The 20,527-nt window shown below is 36.3% G+C and overlaps 1 protein-coding gene across 2 annotated transcripts; it reads right to left on the bottom strand.

Annotated features, from left to right (window-relative positions):
- Positions 1-410: 410 nt before the first annotated feature.
- LOC125230601 (aryl-hydrocarbon-interacting protein-like 1) lies at positions 411-20,378 on the bottom strand. Of its 2 annotated transcripts, XM_048135806.1 has the most exons (7): positions 20,162-20,378; positions 19,966-20,066; positions 19,441-19,626; positions 11,035-11,197; positions 7,828-8,014; positions 7,068-7,210; positions 411-1,351 (listed from the first exon to the last, which is right to left on the bottom strand). In XM_048135806.1, exons 2-7 carry the CDS (start codon positions 20,041-20,043, stop codon positions 1,134-1,136), a joined length of 975 nt encoding a protein of 324 aa, XP_047991763.1. In that variant the 5' UTR covers positions 20,044-20,066; positions 20,162-20,378; the 3' UTR covers positions 411-1,133. The 2 variants fall into 2 exon arrangements, with proteins under 2 accessions (XP_047991763.1, XP_047991762.1); XM_048135805.1 differs by having other exon boundaries at positions 19,966-20,378.
- Positions 20,379-20,527: the final 149 nt, after the last annotated feature.

The following is a 20,527-nucleotide window of genomic DNA, read 5'->3' as shown; positions in this document are numbered from 1 at the left end:
GGCTCACCGGCCAACTGTATTCATAAAAAGCGTGCCTTCCTAAACCTTGACGTTGACGGAATCACCGACAAGTATAACACTTAAAAACGGATTGAAAATGTAGCGGGCGAAGGTTGAATTCCTATGGGCCCAAAAATTTTAATCTGGTGTGACGTAATATGTGGATGACCCCTGCTCGTAAAACTAGTGCCTACGTCAAATCTTGGGATTAGTCAAGGACCTCAGGCTCCCATGAGTCTCCCAAATGCCGGGGTAACGCAAGGAGGATGATGATGTATAGTCATTTCATTCTTGTTTTTTTTTTTATGTAGGTAGATACTAGAATCAGGTAACCGGGCTTCGACAATTCTAATCTAACCCTAATTAATAATGTGTAGGTGTAAGTAGTAGGTATGGGAATAAAAAACAAGTCACATTTTACGACAACAATATTACACATATAGTAAATAATAAATAACAAATCATAGACAATTAAGTAAACTTTCCTTAGACAGTGTTTGGCTACAAATAGTAGAAATGTAAAAAAGGCTTTATTCAAAATGTACTGTTCGCAGTTCGCAGAGATCTAAGTTTCATAAAAATAGTGACATAATAGTAGGGTACATTATAGTACCTACAAGTGCGGAAAAAAGGAAATTTGAAAAGAGGGGCAATAAATAAAGGGAGTGTTTTCAATCGACAACACTTACGATTTTTTTTCCGCACGTGTATCGTACGACTTTTTACAGTACATACTACATTTACAATATATAAATGTACCTACTACTTTGCGAAAAAGTGCGAAAAACGCACCATAAGTAGGTACTGTACACTTATTTTTACCATTTTCGCCACATATACAAATATTAACTTCTTAAATTGGGTTAAATTGTGGCGTAGGAGAGAGGCTGGCAACCTGTCACTGCAATGTCACAATTTGAATTTCTTTCAACCCCTTTTAGAGTCGCACTGAAACTTGAGTAGTTAATGTGCTCTGCCTACCCCTTTGTGGGATACAGGCGTAATTATATATATGTTACATACATAATGTAACACCACAAAGTAATGGTCTTATACTGCGCCATAGTCCTTTGAAAGTTTCTGCATCTTCCAAATATTTAGTGGTAACTGGTTAAAAGTTCTTACAACGGATGCTACGTGCCGTTTTCAGTCCCGAACATTTTTCTCAAAGCGTCCTTATCTTTGGTCTCCTTATCCTTCTGTAACTTCCGTATATGCGCTAGCTCCTTGTCCACCGTTGGGCCCATCGTGGGGTTGAGGCTCTTCAGGCGGAGGAAATCTTCCTCAGCGAGCGATGGGTTCCAAGCCCCTAGGTGGGCTTTCGCTCGTCTGTATAGAGCTTTTTCGTTATCTGTAAGGTGAGATTTGCATGTTATTTTTAACATTATAAACTGAAATAGATACCATACACTTAAGAAAAAACGATCAATCCCACTGGTGGCGAATGGCTAAAGGAACTCGCAAATGGCCGATCTGGGGCCAGTTTCTCGAAAGGTACAAGCCTTGTATTACAAGTGCGCGAACTGTCAAATCGTATGGGTTTCCATGGAAACACACACGGAAAAAAAAATATTTTAACAATACTACCAGAACGTTTAGTAAAATAGATTTATCGTAACTGATACTACAATCTCGTAATAAAAACAACTGTATTGTTACGTTTACTATATTTTGAATTCAATAGAACTAAGCAAACATTAATATGCACTAAACAGTTCTGTTTGAATTACATATACGAGAACTCTAGTTTTATTAACAACTAATAGAATAAAGGTTACGATAATTCTATTAACAAGAAGCTTCTTGTAATGCCAAAAAAATAAAAATTATCTTTACAATCTTAATCTTAGCGGTTACTATCACAGTATACTTCCTGTAACTTTTTTATACGTTGCCATTACTTTGTAGTTCTCGTAAAGAAATAAAAAGAATATTCTTGTAATGTAAACTCAACGAAGAGTTATATTTAAAAATATTAAGTTTGTATAAATATGTACGCATCGCTGTCAACTCTATTATTTGTATCGTAGCGAATGCCATCGCAGTATAGTTGATATGACTGTTTTATAAGTTGGTATTACTTTGCAGCTCTTGTAAATAATGACAATAATATTCTCGTAATGTATACTGGTGAACAAATAGTTCTGTTGAAAAAGTATTTAGTTAGTATAAATATGTGTTTCGTTTTTGTAACGAAACGCCATGTTTAAGTACCATTGTATATCTTAGTGAATGCTATAGCAGTATAGTTGATTTTACTTTGCGCCTCTTGTAAAAAATAACAATGATATTCTCGTAATATACACCGAAAAATAATTGTTATAACAAAAATATTGTCCGCATAAATAAATGTTTTGCTTGTGTAACGAAACGCAATGTTTTGCGGCGTGGTCGGTCGGCGGCCATTTACGTGTCATGAGAGATCACGCGTGGACGCGGATCGCAATAGGTTATATTATTTATCGTTAAACGTACTCACTACGTATTATCCATTCGTTTGGTAGTTTCCATTTTAGGAAATGGATGAAGAGGTGCAAAAACTCTTGCAAGGATGGGAGATGGCAGAGTTGGCAAAAGCAGGTGAGTCACATACCGTACATCATGTAGAACTTAGTAGATAATTAGAATGGTGAGTAAAAAGGCATTTAATGTTGTATTCATTTTACATTGCATACAAATTCATACGACATTACGTGGGCAAAATCTAAATACTGAACTAATAAGGACTGTCCACGATAAAAAGTGGTCATACATAACATGATAAATCTTTCTTCCTGAATGCACATTTTGAAGCAATATTATATTTTGATAAATCTGTATACATAAAACTATATAATAATTAAAGCTATTCCTTATAATGCTTTAGTGTGTCTGAGGTTTCGCCGAATGTATACCATCAAGCATTTCATTTCTTGTACAGTGTTTTTTAACAAACTTCACACGCTTCCTGGCACAATTTTATAAATACTTATATTTTTATAAGCTGTTTTACACACATTAGAATGACATCTTAGCAGACAAAAAAATACTTTTTGAAACTCATTTCGACTTTTGGTAGTCAGGAAGACTTTCTACTCCAAGCACTGACAGTTGTTTTTGTATGGAGAGCCAAAAAGTGTCAAAAATTCGAATTCAGCAAAGTTAGAAAATCTCAGTACTTTCTTAATCTGATTACAATCAGAAAAATTTTTACTGCAAAGTTAGAAAATCTCAGTACTTTCTTAATCTGATTACAATCAGAAAAATTTTTACTATCGTTTTGGCTATTATAATTAAACATTAAAAAAATATTTTTGTCATTAAAGGGTGAATTGCAGAAAATATGTACCTTTTGGATTTAGTAACTAAACTGAGAAAAAACGAAACTGATCATTGCTGTAACGAAACTGATAACATAAGGCGTGGAACACATGGGAATAAAAATGTTGCCCGGTTCTATATAAAACAGAATTATCAATGAAACATTATAATTCTAATCAACAATATTTATTATAAATTTTTAACATACATAATCGCAGTGAAAATAGTTTCGTTACGTAACGAAAAATAACGAAACTGAGAAAGATATATGAGAAATCATAATCTCAAAAAATATTTATCGTCAAACATGTCACATATTGCTTTAAAATCTTGCAAATTTGTAGAAAACATTGTAAAAACAATCATTTATGAATAAAACTGTGTACGATAATCAAACTATTTACCTTGGAAACTCACCGTTAATCACCCTGAGATTTTATAGCAATAAACACCACGCGTCCATCCATGAGCCACTAAGTTGAAAAACAAAATGGATGCCGCTGTGTTCAACAATTTGACAGTTGTTCCCTCTGTGTAATAATAATAATGAGAAGTAATTCTACTAATATTTTTAAACTAATCTTTGGGATATTCCTCCGTAACTAACCCTGAGTAACGAAAGTTCTATAAGTTGGGACAATATGTAATATTACCAAAATAATATATTATTCCTAATTTAAGTAAATATTTTCGTACTGAACATAAAGAAGAACATGTAAAGACTGAATAATTTACAATTAAACTTTTAAGAAACTAATATGAGTCGTAACAACCTTCCTCGATAGAAGTACGGTCAACATTGGGACATGATTATACTGCTGTGAAGTTACTGCATGCATCACCGAAAAAATAAAATAAAAAAAAGAAAAGCTACAATTGTCTTAAGATTAATTTTTAAATGAATCAAAAGATTCGCTTTTATTAAATTAACGTAACTCCGGTGTGCCTTATTTCTCAAAATATATTTTTAAACCCTCCTTGTTTTCACGGGACACTAAATTAGCTAAAAGGTACACATTTTCTGCAATTCACCCTAAAACTGTTGTACTTAAAGACTGCAAAAAGACACTGTACAAAAAAATATTGTTATCATGAGATACATACTGCTAAAATTCATAGGCCACCTAAAGTTTATAATTTGTTTGTATTTTTATAATGTAGTTTAATATCTACAAATTATTTGACAAACATGCTGCTTATAAATTCTCATTATTCTCAAGATTTACCATGTTATATATATGACCACTTTTTATCGTGGACAGTCTTTATATATATCTGAAGTGGACGTAGAATATTACTTAATGTAAAATTTATTCATAGAAATTTTAATGTCTTTTTCAGATGATTTACAATGGTTGCAAGTTTCCTGTGACCCATGCCATACTGTGGAACAAAAGTGGAAAAATTCTGCAAAATATAAATTTTGGACGAAATGAAGGACGGTTCTATTAACACTGACGAATATATGAACAAAGTCTTGCACTAAGGATCGTTGAAATATATTTTTTAACAAATTATATAATTATTTTATTTACTTTCAGATTCACCAATTTTCACCGCTCATAGCATCCATTCCATATGCTGGGTGACCCAGGTTTCCGGATCCCAGTTTCAACTCTAGGCTTCTGTCTCTTGGAACTGGTCCTAGCAACCTGCATTTTTATCGGTAGGTACCTATGAATTTGTCTGTGCACTGTATAGACAACTAACATTTCTTGTAAATGTAAGAAAAGGTTTGTTGTCTATACAAGGTGGTACAGTAGGATTAAAGGCTGAGCCACGCCAGATAAGTGTACGTAGACGTGCGCGTAGCGTACGCGGTGTAAATGACGAATCCTCATTAGAGATTACACCGCTTGTGTGACGTGTTTCCCGTGTGTGTCTAGCAGTGTATCATCTCTTTTGAAGATTCGTACTTTACAGCGCGCACGCCACGCACACGTCTACGTACACGTATCTGGCGTGGCTCGGCCTTTAATCCTACTGAACCACCTTGTATAGACAACAAACCTTTTTTTACATTTACAAGAAATGTTAGTTGTCTATACAGTGCACAGACAAATTCATAGGTACCGATAAAAATATAACACGTTAACGCAATTGTATATTTATTAGAGAGTACCATAAATGCAGTTGCTGTAACTAACTTTCTTGTTCTATCAACCATTTAATGAAGTTTACATAAATGAAGAGAATGTAATATATATCAGATGACTTGTATTCTTAACTATACCTATTATTGGCCTAACTAAAGTTTTATAACCTTTACAAGAATTTCTTGTGGAGTTTACATTATTTTGTTTATTTAGACACTCCATTTGTTATAAATACTGAATAATCTAGTAATACACACAATTTGATTGTGTGACCCTTACAATATTTTTATTTTATGATACGTAATGTATATATTACCTTTACAAGAATATATTGTCAAGGTCACATTTCATTTATTAAGCTCTGCAAGAAAATATTATTTATTTGTACGGTCCACGTGTTATGATTACTAAATATTCTAGTAATACACGCTATTTTAATGTGTAGCAATTACAAGATAACTAGTTCACTAAGCTCAACGCATTTAAACAGACTAGTTTAGTTATTTATACTATGTGAACAATTGTCCCAGAATTTACTAGATTTTCTCGTTCAGATTACACTATTCAGGTATCATGGACGAGACTTTTTTCTCCGTGCAATTGTAATACAAGACTTGAACCTTTCGAGAAATGAGCCCCAGCTCTCGGCTAGTACGAGCGAGCGTCAGGAACGATTTTGCGAGCGAATTTGTCTCTCGCTCTCCCGGTGTACTACTGTACTAAATGCATAGCTGGGCATTAACTCGTTAATCCGTTAATCGTTAATTAACGAAGTTAACATTTCGATTAACGGATTAACTTTTAAGTTAACTTGAAAAAATGTTAACGGACTCGTTAACTTCCGTTAAATTTCTCCGAGTCCGTTAATCGTTAATCTAGTAGGGCACAGGCGCCATCTGCGCTGCGAAAAACACGTTCTGAACGCTACTATAAAAGCCCGAAGTACGGCAAATCCTATGATTTGCCGGTAAATCCTAGGTTTTACCGATGTCGATTGCTAAAAGTCCGAAATATTGCCTAAAAAAGTATTCTTCACGTGGATTTGCTTATTACTAACTTCGATTCGGTGAATCCTAAGCTTTACCATGGCGACTGTTGTAGTGATAGGGCAGCAAATTCGAGCCCTATTTACGACCACATTCGCTTCCCTAGCCTCTACCGCCCAAAGTGCCACAACAGTCCCGTCACCGCCAGCATCTTTCCTGACACAGCTCTTGGCAGTAGCTCAGGCGATCACTGCCTTCCACGTGCAGCCTAGAGTTCAATAGGCTAGCTGTACTTCGGCCTTTTACAGAAATATAATACGTTATAGTGGATACTGATGCAACTAAATATTTAAAGAAAAGTTCATTTTTTTCACGTGTTAACGGATTAACGATTAACTTTAACTTACGTTAAATTTGTCGAAATGTATCGCTTTAACGATTAGCGAAGTTAACTTTTTTAGTAACGGATTAGCGATTAACGAAGTTAACTATTTGATTAACGGTGCCCAGCTATGACTAAATGTCCTAAAAGAACGAACTAGTACACTTCGGAGATCGTACTAGTTGGGAGCGATCTTTTCAGTGAACAAGCAGGTACAACTCTATATGCGTAACGTAAGTACACGGCGTGCATACATACATACATATTGATCTTATACTGTGTCAGAGCTTACTTCCCACGTACCTTTGTCGTGTTCCAGCACTGTGTTACAGTGTTCGATGACTGCGTAGTACTCGCCTTTGATAAGTTTGCACTGAGCGTAGTTCAGTAGCAGCGGCAACTTTATTTTGTTCAAGTTGATCCATTCCTCGTCGCATTTTCTTTCTCTGTTGAATTAAATTGCAAAATGTAACAACATTGAACCAACATTTTCATAGGAGTCCCATAGTGTAGTTAAGAGACATACAGTATGTAAACTAACGAAAACCATTTACTGTAACCCGTAAATGTCCAGGTGATACTGAGAAACTTTTACTATGGGATCAACCCCGAAATCACGAAAATATCTTCTGACAGTTTCATAGGTAGTTTTATTTTATAGTAAGTATTTCCTATGAGAGAGTAAAGTTTTGGGTGTTGGTCCCACCTGACACCTGTACTGTATATAATAGACTACAATTCAACATTGGCATTGCGGGCATTTTTAGAATTTGCCCCCCCCCCCCTCCAGTTAGCGTGTTTTGTTAACAAAAATTAACTCACTGTCAGTTTTGTGACGACAATTTAGCATAAAATCTTACTCCGCCTATTACTCACGACTGGATATGACCGAGTAAAATCTCTTCTAGTTTGTAACGGCTACTATGCCTACTTTCGCAATCAAAAACCCGCCTAGGTAGGTAGGACTTTATAGGCTGGTTGTCACCATAAAAGCGGGATGTTATAGGTAGATAACGTCCGATATCTGACGTAGCGCGCCATTTTTACCTGGTACAATAAATACCTTATCATAAGTTGTTCACATATAGCGATGGCTTTGGCGTACACCTCCTCTGCTTCGTCATATCTCTTCTGTCCGTACAGCTGGTTCCCCTTCTCCCTGAGACTTGGCACCAGTTCTAGTCGCTCTTGCGATGAGAGCTGCCATACTTCTTTCTCGTATTCCTCTGATGTTTCTACTCGAAGCAGTTCTGTAAAACATTAGGTTATGTAAAGATGTCGACCTTAATGATATGCTTAGTGAACGCAAACAAGCGAAAAACACTTTATAAACATTGCCTATGGTTGACAAGTCGATAAAAATCCTTTGTCCCTTTCCATTATACCAATAGGTACGTCGGAAAGGGACAAACGATTATCAGGTAGTGGCTCCTTAACTTTAGTAAACGTTTATGAATTAAGCCCCATTTAGATGGTACGAGTTTCTCGCCTCGAGCGTACGATTATCGAAGTACGAGAAAAAATATCGTATCATGTAAACTATGCGTACGATATCGCACGGAAGGAGGCGATAATCGCCTCGCCTTTGATGTTTTTATGTCTCCGTGTAAACAAAACACGTATGCGAGAATCGTATACGAGTTTAAGGGTATGCGCTACTCAGTCGAAATGAATTCTCTTTACCTAGAAACAGAAATCATATAAATCATGGTATTTTTATATTTATAGCTAACTCTCAGTAACTGCTAAACCCAAAAATAAATTAGGGTTATCATTATCAATATTATAAAGTTAATGTTTACTGGCATTTTACCCCATATGGGTTATAATGCTATCATTTAATATAAATGTTATCTATATTCTATGCTCAATTGTATCCTAAACTTAATCGCAAGTATCGCAACCAAGATTTTTTTAGCTAGGTAACGCTACGGTCGAATTCATTAGTTTCCCTATTATATAATTAATAATTATTATTTAGACCGTCATAAATAATTTATAGTGTTTTTAATATTATTGGGTACTATTCAACTTAAATAAATCCAAAGTAAATTATATCCAATGTTATAAAAAAGCAAATAATATATGTGTTTATAATTAATTAATTAGCAACTAACGTATGCGAAATGAAATCTGGACAAAGTTTTGATACCGTACAGAGTAAGTAAATCAATAAACTAAAATAATGTATAAATGCCAGATTAAAGTTTACATATCTGTCATTTAAACTGGTAAGTTTCATGAGTATTGGATACCTTTTCTAGAAATTATGGTCAATCGAGAAGAACGACCTAGCGAAAGTGTTTGTAATTTCTACATACCAATTTTCTGTGGCCGAATGCAAAGCCCGTGGAAAGTTTTGTAGGAAGGGTTAGAAGCTAACAGTCAATTTATAATATTTTTGCGTCCTTTTTCTTTACAAAAACTACCGCAACAAAGCGTGGTGCAAGAAAACATTACAGCATCGGCAAGTTTTCTCGGAGAGATTTGATTAAAAGAAATGTCGGCCCCCTAAGGCACAAAATCTTACAAAGTGCTCGAGAAAGCATTTGAATGGGGCAGCGAAAGTAATAATACATTCTTGAAGACATGAGTATCGATACACATTCAAAAAAAGTTAAGACTATAGTCTTCAAAAATAAAATAAAAAAACTTTGAAAATGCTGCTACACCGTTAAGTCAAAAAATTTAAAAAACAGCTGTTTTTGCATTTCAGGGTTTATAAATGACTAATAATATGTCGATTAAATGGAATTTCACGACAAGAAAACTATTATTTTGAGAACACTAATGATTCTACGGACAGGAATGCGAAAAATGTCGAGCATACGAAGCTTCTTTAAAAAGTTATCACATGGAAGATAAATTTGGACCTTATAAAATGCTAACATTGGTTTTGTCGACACCGATGGACATAAAGTATCACAAGTTCTGTGAGAAGTCTCATATTGGAGAAAACTAACTCTTTTATTTATCGTTATTCAATACATAATTAAAATCATGAAAGATATCAAAAACAAACTATGTTATATTAATTTTATAAGACATTGAATTTTGTCCAGATTTCATTCCGCATACGTTAAGCACGCAAGTTGACAGGCAAAACTCGCATGAAAATCGGTTCGCTCCGATTCGTGCGATAATCGCACGTTCGAGAAGAAATGTCATACGAAAACCGGTTTAGACGAGTCGAGAAATGTTGATGGAAATATCTCCCGAAAATTCAACTCTCCGTCTAAACTATTACGCCTGGCGATAATCGCCTGGCGAGTCTCGCATACGATACTCGTATGCGAGTTTTTATTTCTCGCACGAATGTAAACGTTTTCTTACGATAATCGGCAGGCGATTATCGCATACGATAATGTCATACGAGTTTCTCGACCAAAACGGGCGAGAAACTCGTACCATCTAAATGGGGCTTTAAGCACGCAAGTTGACAGGCAAAACTCGCATGAAAATCGGTTCGCTCCGATTCGTGCGATAATCGCACGTTCGAGAAGAAATGTCATACGAAAACCGGTTTAGACGAGTCGAGAAATGTTGATGGAAATATCTCCCGAAAATTCAACTCTCCGTCTAAACTATTACGCCTGGCGATAATCGCCTGGCGAGTCTCGCATACGATACTCGTATGCGAGTTTTTATTTCTCGCACGAATGTAAACGTTTTCTTACGATAATCGGCAGGCGATTATCGCATACGATAATGTCATACGAGTTTCTCGACCAAAACGGGCGAGAAACTCGTACCATCTAAATGGGGCTTTAAGGTTGAACACGCCAAAACTGAGGCATATAAATTCATTTGCTGCTTTGTTATAGTTAAAGGTACAGAATTTTTTTTGATGCCATTTAAATCGTAACAAAGTATAGGTTTTAAACATATCAGTTACTTTTGTGAAAGATTTATATATTATGTAGCGATATCGAACAGGCAACTGAAACAACGTCAACTTATTTTGTACGAAAACACAAAAAATCCAAAACTCAGCTACATGGATGTGGGTAAAAGATTAAAATTTCCACAATTTACTGTTTGTTGCGTATTGAAGTCGAAGTTTGAACTTCAGTGCATAATTTCCTTAGGAAAGAATATAATCCAATAATTGCCAGTAAAAATTGAGTTAGTGTAGGAAATCAAGTCAATTTTGGTTTAGGTAAAATTTACTTTAGAGAATGTGAGTCTGTCTGTGACCAGACACGTAATGTCACGTCCGAATCGTCTATAAAAATATCCATATATTCCAAATCCTATCAGATTAACATACCTATGATGAACTCCAAATCACACGGTTCCTTCATCAAACTGTCCAGGTCGGGGTAACCAATGCCTTCGGTGTGCAACGTCATAGTGCATGCATGCTTCTTTTTAGAACTCTCCTGGCCAAGCTCCCGCAGTGTTTTTGATACAAATGGGTAGCTGAATACTAGCTGAAAAAAATATTAAAAAGTGATATATAGCATACAACATTTTAGTGTAAACTTTTGTTTGAGTTTAAATATCGATGGAATCAGGCGTTACTTTGCGGAAATCCATGTTAATCGTAAACTAGAACTTTCCTTTGCTAATCCGCGAATAGATAACGTGCAAGTCAATCAGTGCTAACCTGTTATAATTACTTGCGTATTTTTTACATGCAATTAATTTTCCCACCCAGTGGCGTAGCGAGGGGGGGGGCCGGGGGGGCCATGGCCCCGGGCGGCACATGACAGGGGGCGGCAAAATCGGCATTTAAAAATTATAACATACATAGAGACAGAGTCGCACCATAAGTGTTCCTTTGTACCTTTTTGTTACGGAACCTAATAAAATTGTATGAGACCAACATTTTTCAAATCGCGCTGAGAAACGCGCCAATTCTCTGTTTTGTGCTGGCGCCGAATGCACCACGGCTGCGAGGGACGCGGGGCGGGGGCGCGAGCGGCTGCACGCTGCCGAGCAGCCGCCGAGCTTCCACGAACTATAGGCGAATGTTCGAAAAACTATGGCGAAAGAGCTTAAGCGGCAGCTATATTACACGATAAAAACCTTATCGTCATACTGTTAAGCCTTACTTGGTAATGAATGGAGTTTTACATTTTTGTAATTACGACAGATGAATACTTGAGTTGAGCAAACATAATTTTTAAGAAAAAAAAACCGCCTTCCTTTGGGGTTTTGGTGATAAATACTTTCAAATGTTGGATTATGTTATAAATTCGTTTGTATATTTTTTAATGTTTGTTATTCGATATCTCCGTCATTTCTGAACCAATTTTGAAATTTTGAAATTTGGATGATAATTGATGATGACAGATGATAATGATTATCAAAACGGAACTCTAACCAGAGGCGGCTCACTCTTCATCAGCAGTTCCACTGCACCAAATGTCACTGTTCTGGACGTAAGTGCATGCTGTTCTTATAAAAATACCAAAGTCACTATAAGTTTGCCGTTCAGATTTGAGGAGTTCCGTTCTGTTCTGACCATCATCAGCAGTTCCACTGCACCAAATGTCACTGTTCTGGACGTAAGTGTAAGCTGTTCTTATAAAAATACCAAAGTCACTATAAGTGTGCCGTTCAGATTTGAGGAGTTCCATTCTGACCATCATCAGGAGTTCCACTGCACCAAATGTCACTGTTCCGTACGTAAATGCATGCTGTTCTTTTAAAAACACAAAAATCACCATATGTATGCCTTTCAGATTTGAGGAGTTCCCTCGATTTCTCCAGGATCCCATCATCAGAACTGGGTTCTGAGAAAAATGGGACCAATCTGTATGCATATACATTCAATCAAAAAAAAATTTCAAAATCGGACCAGTAACGACGGAGGTATCGAGGAACAAACATTAAAAAAATAAAAAAAAATACAGACGAATTGAGAACCCCTTCCTTTGAGATTTGGAAGGCGGTTAAAAAAACCGCCTTCCTTTGGGCTTCTGGTGATAAATACTTTTAAATGTTGGATTATGTTATCAATTCGTGGGTAATTCTCAAAATAGTGGCATCGTACCCTGCCATCACGTTTTTGAATAGAAAGTATGCGAAATATATAATTTTCACATATAATCAAAATTCTCATAAGTAGACATTAACGTGACACATCGAGGCCAAAACATATTTTTTCTATAAATATAGTACTTTTGTAAAAAAAAATAAAGAAGACCGTTTTCTACTGTACCTTGCCATGTCACAACGCGACACTGCTCAAGTTTTCGCTCTATAGATTATTGAATTGCAGTTATATGATAATAAAATATCGTTTTTTGTAGAGAATAGACTACTATATTCTTAAATATACGTTGCAGGGGATGTTTCGATTACTTTTGAACACAAATTTTCACGTTCAAAGTTTGTCCAGTGATATTTTCTCCATATCCTGTGCGTCCGCGGTATCGCACCTCACTGACACACGGAAAGTCTTATTGAGACCCTAATATATGTAAAACACGTAGCCAGTATGGTTCTAGCCGCCGATGTGAAGGTTTATGTGTGAGGTGCTGCGGTCTTGTGGTTAGAAGTTTTCAAAGTGTGACGTTCGGAGTTTGTAACAGGTATGTTCACTTTATTCTGGCATGATTATTTTAAAATATTCGTAAGGCAGTTTTTTTACTAATAACATTTTAATGTTGTATTGAAGTATACCTATTTATATTAAAATTATGACAATTGTATTATCAACAGTTTCGGAGATAATATCTAGTTAATCGGATTTTCACTACATCCTGTGTAACTTTATCCTGCCATCACTCTACAGGGTAAAGTGACTGTTGACAGGATAAAGAAACACAAGTAAAAAAAGGTATTTTGACATGGTTTTTACTAACTTGCAATGTATGTATGTATGTATGTCTGTATGTATGTTGAGGTCAAATCTTGCAACCCAATTTGTAGCAGAAATTTTCAAACGACTGAGCTGAAATTTTGTATATACGCTGCGGATGACGTTCGCATATAAGCGCCGATATGGGGCATTGAATTTGGGTCCTTCGATATTGGGCAATATTTAGTCTGCTCAGCGCCGAAGCAGCCCCGACGAGGCTAGGAATCAATTTGATAAAATGTTCCTCGGAGTCCCAATTTTGGTTTAAATTTAAGCCCAAGCACTTTGGGGCATAAGAGGGACCGCCACACCGCCAACAGGCAACAGTCATTGTAGCTAGCTATCTCTATCGCTCTTGCATATAGGCACGACAGAACCAGATTGCGTTTCGATCGGCGTATAGCGTCAACGATTGTCATTTTGACTAGGTCGGCAGCGATCACTTTCTTCGGGCAGAAGTCAACCTTTCCCTCGAAAACCATGTCATCGGTCGTGGCAAGTAACACCGCAAGCCCAAATAAATTAATGCGCCCAACTGTGAGCTCAGTTGCCACTGTGGCTCTCCTTATTATCCTGGTACTTTCTTCCCCTCGCGGCTACTATTTTGTCATCGGCATAACAAATGGTGATCATGCGGAGAAGTTGGACTACTCTGATAGCCAAGTCAAAGCCAATGCTCCAGAGCAGGTGCCCAGTACCGACCCCTGTGGAAAACTGTGGGTAGGTTATGATTATTATGAATATGCATGTGGGTAAGAAGAAGAATAAAGAAGTCAGTCTTGATTTGAGCACTTCTCAGTCTCATTGACCTATACGTTTACATGGCGCAGCCGGTAGGAACACCACACTCCATTCGTCTTTCTAGGCATCTTCCTCCTGATTCATTGAGCACTATATCTGCAAGGTGAATGATGATCTTCAAATAGGCGCAACGTGGAAGAAATGCGCCTATTTTATTACCGCATAAGGAAGAGAGCCGAAGTAATTGGCAATGTCAAGAGATACTGCGATGGCTCCCTGCCTTCTCTCTGCTACCAGACCGCTGTATTTATGCAGCGCATCAATTGCGTCTACCGCTCCTCCCAGAACCCGATCTCTGATGTTTGGGCACGTGTCTTCCAAAATGCGTGCACAGCAGTAGATGAGACTTACGATGATGCGCTCAAACATCGTGACAGTTTCATCTAGGAGGGCAATAGGACGGTATCCTAAGGGACAGTCAGCTGGACTACCCTATTTTCAAAAGGCACAGTCTGCCCACCTTCCAACGAGAATTTATAGCCTCTCGGAGGCAGTCGTCATTGTCGTCAATGTGGCCACGTAATCTACTTCCAAGATGTTTAAAGAGCCAAGGCACGCAGTCCGGCCCTAGAGTGGCCCTCATTTTAAATGCTGACCTCATTATCTCGACATCTGTTACCAAGGGGACATCAAGGAGACGAACCGACTCTTCCACCGGGGCAGCCATTGCAGGTATTACACGCACAAGCACGACTCACATTGTGAATCATGATATGTGCTTTGTTGTTTTACAAGACTGTGATTCTAGGTACTTATTTATTTATTCATTATTGCACATGAAAAAATAAGTACAAATGGTGGACATAATGCCTTAAGGCATTCTCTACCAGTCAACCACTGGGTCAAAAAGAAACATTTGATACGTGCAGGCATCGTGACAGAAAACAATAATCAGAAATCACTTACTGTACTTCAACTGTTTTGAATAAAAAATAATGGAATATTGTTTAAAAAAATATATTTTTTTGATTTTGTTTCTACTTAAAGAAAATAATTTGAATCCTAATAAAATCATAATAGTCGATATGTGTTGAATTATTAGTGGTAAACTTGTTTTTTTATTCAAACTCTCTTTATCCTGTAACGTTTTCCCTGCTACCCTGTCTATTCACTTTCTCCTGTATGTCTAAAATTTCAACTCGCCATAAGTTCTACGTTTTTACGACTATTTCGTTCCCTTCCGCAAATTTCGTATCATTGATGCACTCAAAAACATATTTAAATCCAAAAAGGTACAAAAAACCATTTTCATTTTTTTCCATTAACTTTACCCTGACGGTGCCACTTTTTTGAGAACTTACCTCGTCTGTATATTTTTTAATGTTTGTTATTCGATATCTCCGTCATTTCTGAACCAATTTTGTAATTTGGATGATTCTGAAGTACTTACAGATGAGAATGATTATCAGAACGGAACTCTAACCAGGGGCGGCTCACTCTCCATCAGCAGATCCACTGCATCAAATGTCACTGTTCTGGACGTAAGTGCATGCTGTTAATCTTATAAAAATACCAAAGTCACTATAAGTGTGCCGTTCAGATTTGAGGAGTTCTGTTCTGACCATCATCAGCAGTTCCACTGCACCAAATGTCACTGTTCTGGACGTAAGTGCATGCTGTTCTTATAAAAATACCAAAGTCACTATAAGTGTGCCGTTCAGATTTGAGGAGTTCCATTCTGACCATCATCAGGAGGTCCACTGCACCAAATGTCACTGTTCCGCACGTAAATGCATGCTGTTCCTTTAAAAACACAAAAATCACCATATGTATGCCTTTCAGATTTGAGGAGTTCCTTCGATTTCTCCAGGATCCCATCATTAGAACTGGGTTCTGAGAAAAATGGGACCAATCTGTATGCATATACATTCAATCAAAAAAAAATTCAAAATCGGTTCAGTAACGACGGAGATATCGAGGAACAAACATTAAAAAAAAATAAAAAATAAAAACAAAAAAAAATACAGACGAATTGAGAACCTTGAGATTTGGAAGGCGGTTAAAAATTCGTCATTTTGTTCCGAAGTTTCGATTTTAAAAACTGCAATATTACATTTGATTTGTAGATTGATATTCAATTCACTTATTGTCAAATTGGGTAGTCTATTTTAAGTATTTTGGAATTTGAATTGAATGTTGAATAGTTTTGTTCCAAGTTTAAAATATTTCTCGTATGTTATGTGCGTAAGTAAACAATTACTTTAGCTTAGTGCTAAGGCCACCGAGTAATATTAGACGGTCAACCAAATTTTAGCACTAAAAAAACCGGCCAAGTGCGAGTCGGACTCGCCCACCGAGGGTTCCGTACAAACTTTCAATAGTTGAATCATCAAATGTTATTCATATAACTCTACAAACTTGACTAAATCCCTCAAAAGTCAATTCCCACATAAGTAATATTTGAATATACAATTTTATTGTTAGACAACGTCCAAAGAAAATCGCAACTCGACTTCAATAGTTTACGACATACGACATGTAAGGACATGAAGCGACCTCATTATATCAGGATAAATGCGATGTAGGAAATGAGCGTTCAACGTACAGCGATATCTTTCGGCAAATTAAGTAAAATAATTTTTATGGGATAATTGTTTATTGTGTGAACCGATTTTAACCATTTTTCCTCTCTTTGAAAGCAAAAACTTTCATTTTTATTCTGTAAAAAATACAGGTACAATAAACACCCGCAAGAGTGTTCAAATTGAAAATGTAAATCTGGAAGGATTTTTTATAAAGTAAAAAAAAAGTTCATTTTTTTTTCAAAAACATTTTTTTTCCACAACAAAAAAATTATGAAAAGAATAGTTTTGATATGTATAGTTTGAGTTTTTTGTAACGATACCCCACTTGCCCGAGTATATTTGAAATTTATAGTTTTCCCCCCTTTTATTTTGGTCATTTTCTGTAATTAATATTAATACATTTAAAAAAATATACTTTCAAAGTTTCAATTTGTAGAGATTAACGATGTTCATAAGTATTGCATATTTCAAAGCGATAGCATAAGTAGTTCTCGAGATATTAAATAGTGTGACAGACAGACAGACAGACGGACAGAGTCGCACCATATAAGGGCCTTTTATTTGTACCTTTATGGTAAGGAACCCTTAGGTAAGGCGCGAAATTTAAATTTTCTATGAGAATTTAACCTTCGCCCCTATATTTTCAATATTTTTTTGAAGTGTTAGAATATGGTTCGTCGATGATTCCGCCAACGCCAAGGTTTAGGAAGGCACGCGTTTCAAGAAATTAACTAGCCGCTGAGCCGTCTATTTTTAAATTTGCCGTTTTTTTAGTACCAAGATTTGGTTGACAGTCTTCTTTAGTAGGAACAAAAGACAAAAGCTATTGGTTTGGATTACCTCAAAAAGGAAAAACGGATCCCTATAGGATCACTCGTGCGTCTGTCTGTCCGTCTGTCACAGCCAATTTTCTCCAAAACTACTGAACCGATTAACTTGAAATTTGGCACACATATGTCCTGTGATCCAAAGACGGACAAGCAATTTAAATTAAGAAAATTTAATTGTAGGGGTCACTTTTGGTTGGTAAAAATGAAAATTAAAAATTAAAGTTTTTTAAACTCTATTATGTTACATATCAAAAGAAAGAGCTTTTTATAAGTATTTCAAAAATATTTTCTCAAATAATTATAAGTCAAGCAATTGCGCTTAAGCTCTTCTTGTGGTGTACGGAGGCCTTACAACGATAGCACAACTCGCACTTACGAGTATAATGACCAAATAATCTAGATATGTTGATCATAAGAGGGGCGGCATAACGGCAAAATTGGTGATCGGCCCCGGGCGGCAATCACAGACGCTACGCGGCTGTTCCCACCCTCCCACCGCAAAAATAAAAATAAATACGCAAATAAATATAACAACCCACCACCAAAAATACAAAACTCGACACGTGTTTCGCCTCTCTACGAGGCATCCTCAGGAGCTGATGTTGACGGTCCGAAGTCCCGCAACTGACTGATCGTCCCCAGAATGGTCGGCCATATTTATACTTCTAACTTGCTTGGTAGGGGGGGTGGACAAAGTATAAATATGGCCGACCATTCTGGGGACGATCAGTCAGTTGCGGGACTTCGGACCGTCAACATCAGCTCCTGAGGATGCCTCGTAGAGAGGCGAAACACGTGTCGAGTTTTGTATTTTTGGTGGTGGGTTGTTATATTTATTTGCGTATTTATTTTTATTTTTGCGGTGGGAGGGTGGGAAAATTAATTGCATGTAAAAAATACGCAAGTAATTATAACAGGTTAGCACTGATTGACTTGCACGTTATCTATTCGCGGATTAGCAAAGGAAAGTTCTAGTTTACGATTGAGTTTAAATATGTATGTATTTGCTTGTTGATAAATAAAATCAAAACATCCCTAAAATACATGCTAGGAAAAGACAAAAAACATATATAATTACAAAAATACACCAATTACACACTTACAAACTAACACAAAACTACATAAACCAAAAAAAGAAGAAAAAAAAAGGCCTACAGTAACCCTACCCCAAAGGTTAAAGTTGCCCCTGCAAAGGGGCAATGCGGCCAGTGTCCTGGGAACAATGCCTCGCGCAAAGTTACTAGGCCTATATGAGAAGACAAAAATATCAAAATTTATTTGGAAAATATAGCATAATTTGAGGTCAACATCAAAATTCTATTTTATATTGAACTAAGGGCTAACAGATGAGATGAGAATAGTCAATGAAATACATATTACAGCAGTTCTCGAAAAGTTTGTACAAAAATTAAGGAAAAAGTTAAATTTGTTTTTATTAATTCCTATTTTGTTACCAAGATTTTGTTAATAATTTGAGATTTTATTAAGTTTTATTTCGTCATTAAGGTTCTCTAGAATTATATTTTCTTAATTATAACAATTAACCTGTACATATCTTACGAAAGTCGACTTATATTACTAAATGTTGGTAACAAAATAGGATCAATTAAAATTTGCTGACGAGGCTATGTACAAAGTTGCCGGGAACTGCTCATTACATAGATAACATAGAAGTTGCTAATGATTGTATTAATCATAGGCTAACATACTTCTTTTTTGACAGTGAAGCTGGCCACTTCTCCAACTGCCATCATCTTGACGATGGACTCCCAAACCTCCAGCTTGAACTTGTGCCCGATGACCAAGATCATGGGTTCCTTCTTGCCGATCTTCCTGCTGTCATCAATGAGGACCCTCTCCTTTCCACACTTCCATGTTTGGAAGTGAAAGTGGACCTGGAAGGGGCAGGAATTATTTAATTTAGTTTATTTTATATATTAAACTTTGGAGAGCCTGTATATCTCTAAATTCTAGAAAAAAAGGTGGGAAATTTATAATATATATACAGTATATACTCATAACAAAATATGAAATGTGATTTAATGGCGGTGCATAATGTAATGAGGATTCTAATGAACTCACCAAGATAAATAGTGTTGTATGTCATATCTAAGAAGCAAAGTTAATTTGGCTGACTAACCTTGCGGCTGGAGGAGAAGGCTGTGGCGTCCGCACACCATATGAATAAGTTCTTAAGCTTATCAAAATTCAAGACAATAACACTACATATTTACCTTGCTTCCATCAGATATTGGTTTGTATTTCTGTCCAGCGTGAATTACGTTTTTCACGATAGGTGCTGTATCACCCATGATTAACACAAATATATATCTAGGCCTCACTGATTTTGATCACAATAGATCAGAAATGGTCGCAGTGATACATAAGGCGCCCTGAAGCCTTACAAAGCCCCTAACCTATAAGAAGAAGGCCTCACTGATTGATGGAACCTCAACTTGTCTTTAAAATCTACATTACAACCTAAATTCAATAGAAGTAGAGGACTACGGAAGGTATAATAAAACTTTGGCTTTCTATCAATATAATAACAGTCTTAAATGGCGATTACACAGATCACAATAACATTTTTATCTATGCTACATTTATATTCAATACGGATCACAAGTCACAACAAGAGAAAGATAAGATAAGAAAAATTTACAAAATCGGCTATTTGACATTTCTTAGTGGTTTTTCTACTTTTATCAACACTTCGTGGCTCTTGCACATGGTTTTTTTTCACAGAGCATGTTGAACAAAGAATAGAACTAAGGGTTAGAGTGATTAGAAAGCATG

Source organism: Leguminivora glycinivorella, chromosome 10, assembly GCF_023078275.1.
Source record: "Leguminivora glycinivorella isolate SPB_JAAS2020 chromosome 10, LegGlyc_1.1, whole genome shotgun sequence".
NCBI classification, from domain to species: Eukaryota; Metazoa; Arthropoda; class Insecta; order Lepidoptera; family Tortricidae; genus Leguminivora; species Leguminivora glycinivorella.
The sequence above is the reverse complement of the archived record's forward strand: the minus strand, read 5'-3'. Positions and strand labels throughout refer to the sequence as shown.

Coding starts and splice junctions, on each gene's coding strand:
- LOC125230601 (XM_048135805.1), bottom strand. CDS start 20,043: ATGGGTGATACAGCACCTATCGTGAAAAACGTAATTCACGCTGGACAG. Junction 19,627..19,965: donor CAATATCTGATGGAAGCAAG/GTAAATATGTAG, acceptor TGCCCCTTCCAG/GTCCACTTTCACTTCCAAAC. Junction 7,211..7,827: donor TGTGAACAACTTATGATAAG/GTATTTATTGTA, acceptor TTAATTCAACAG/AGAAAGAAAATGCGACGAGG.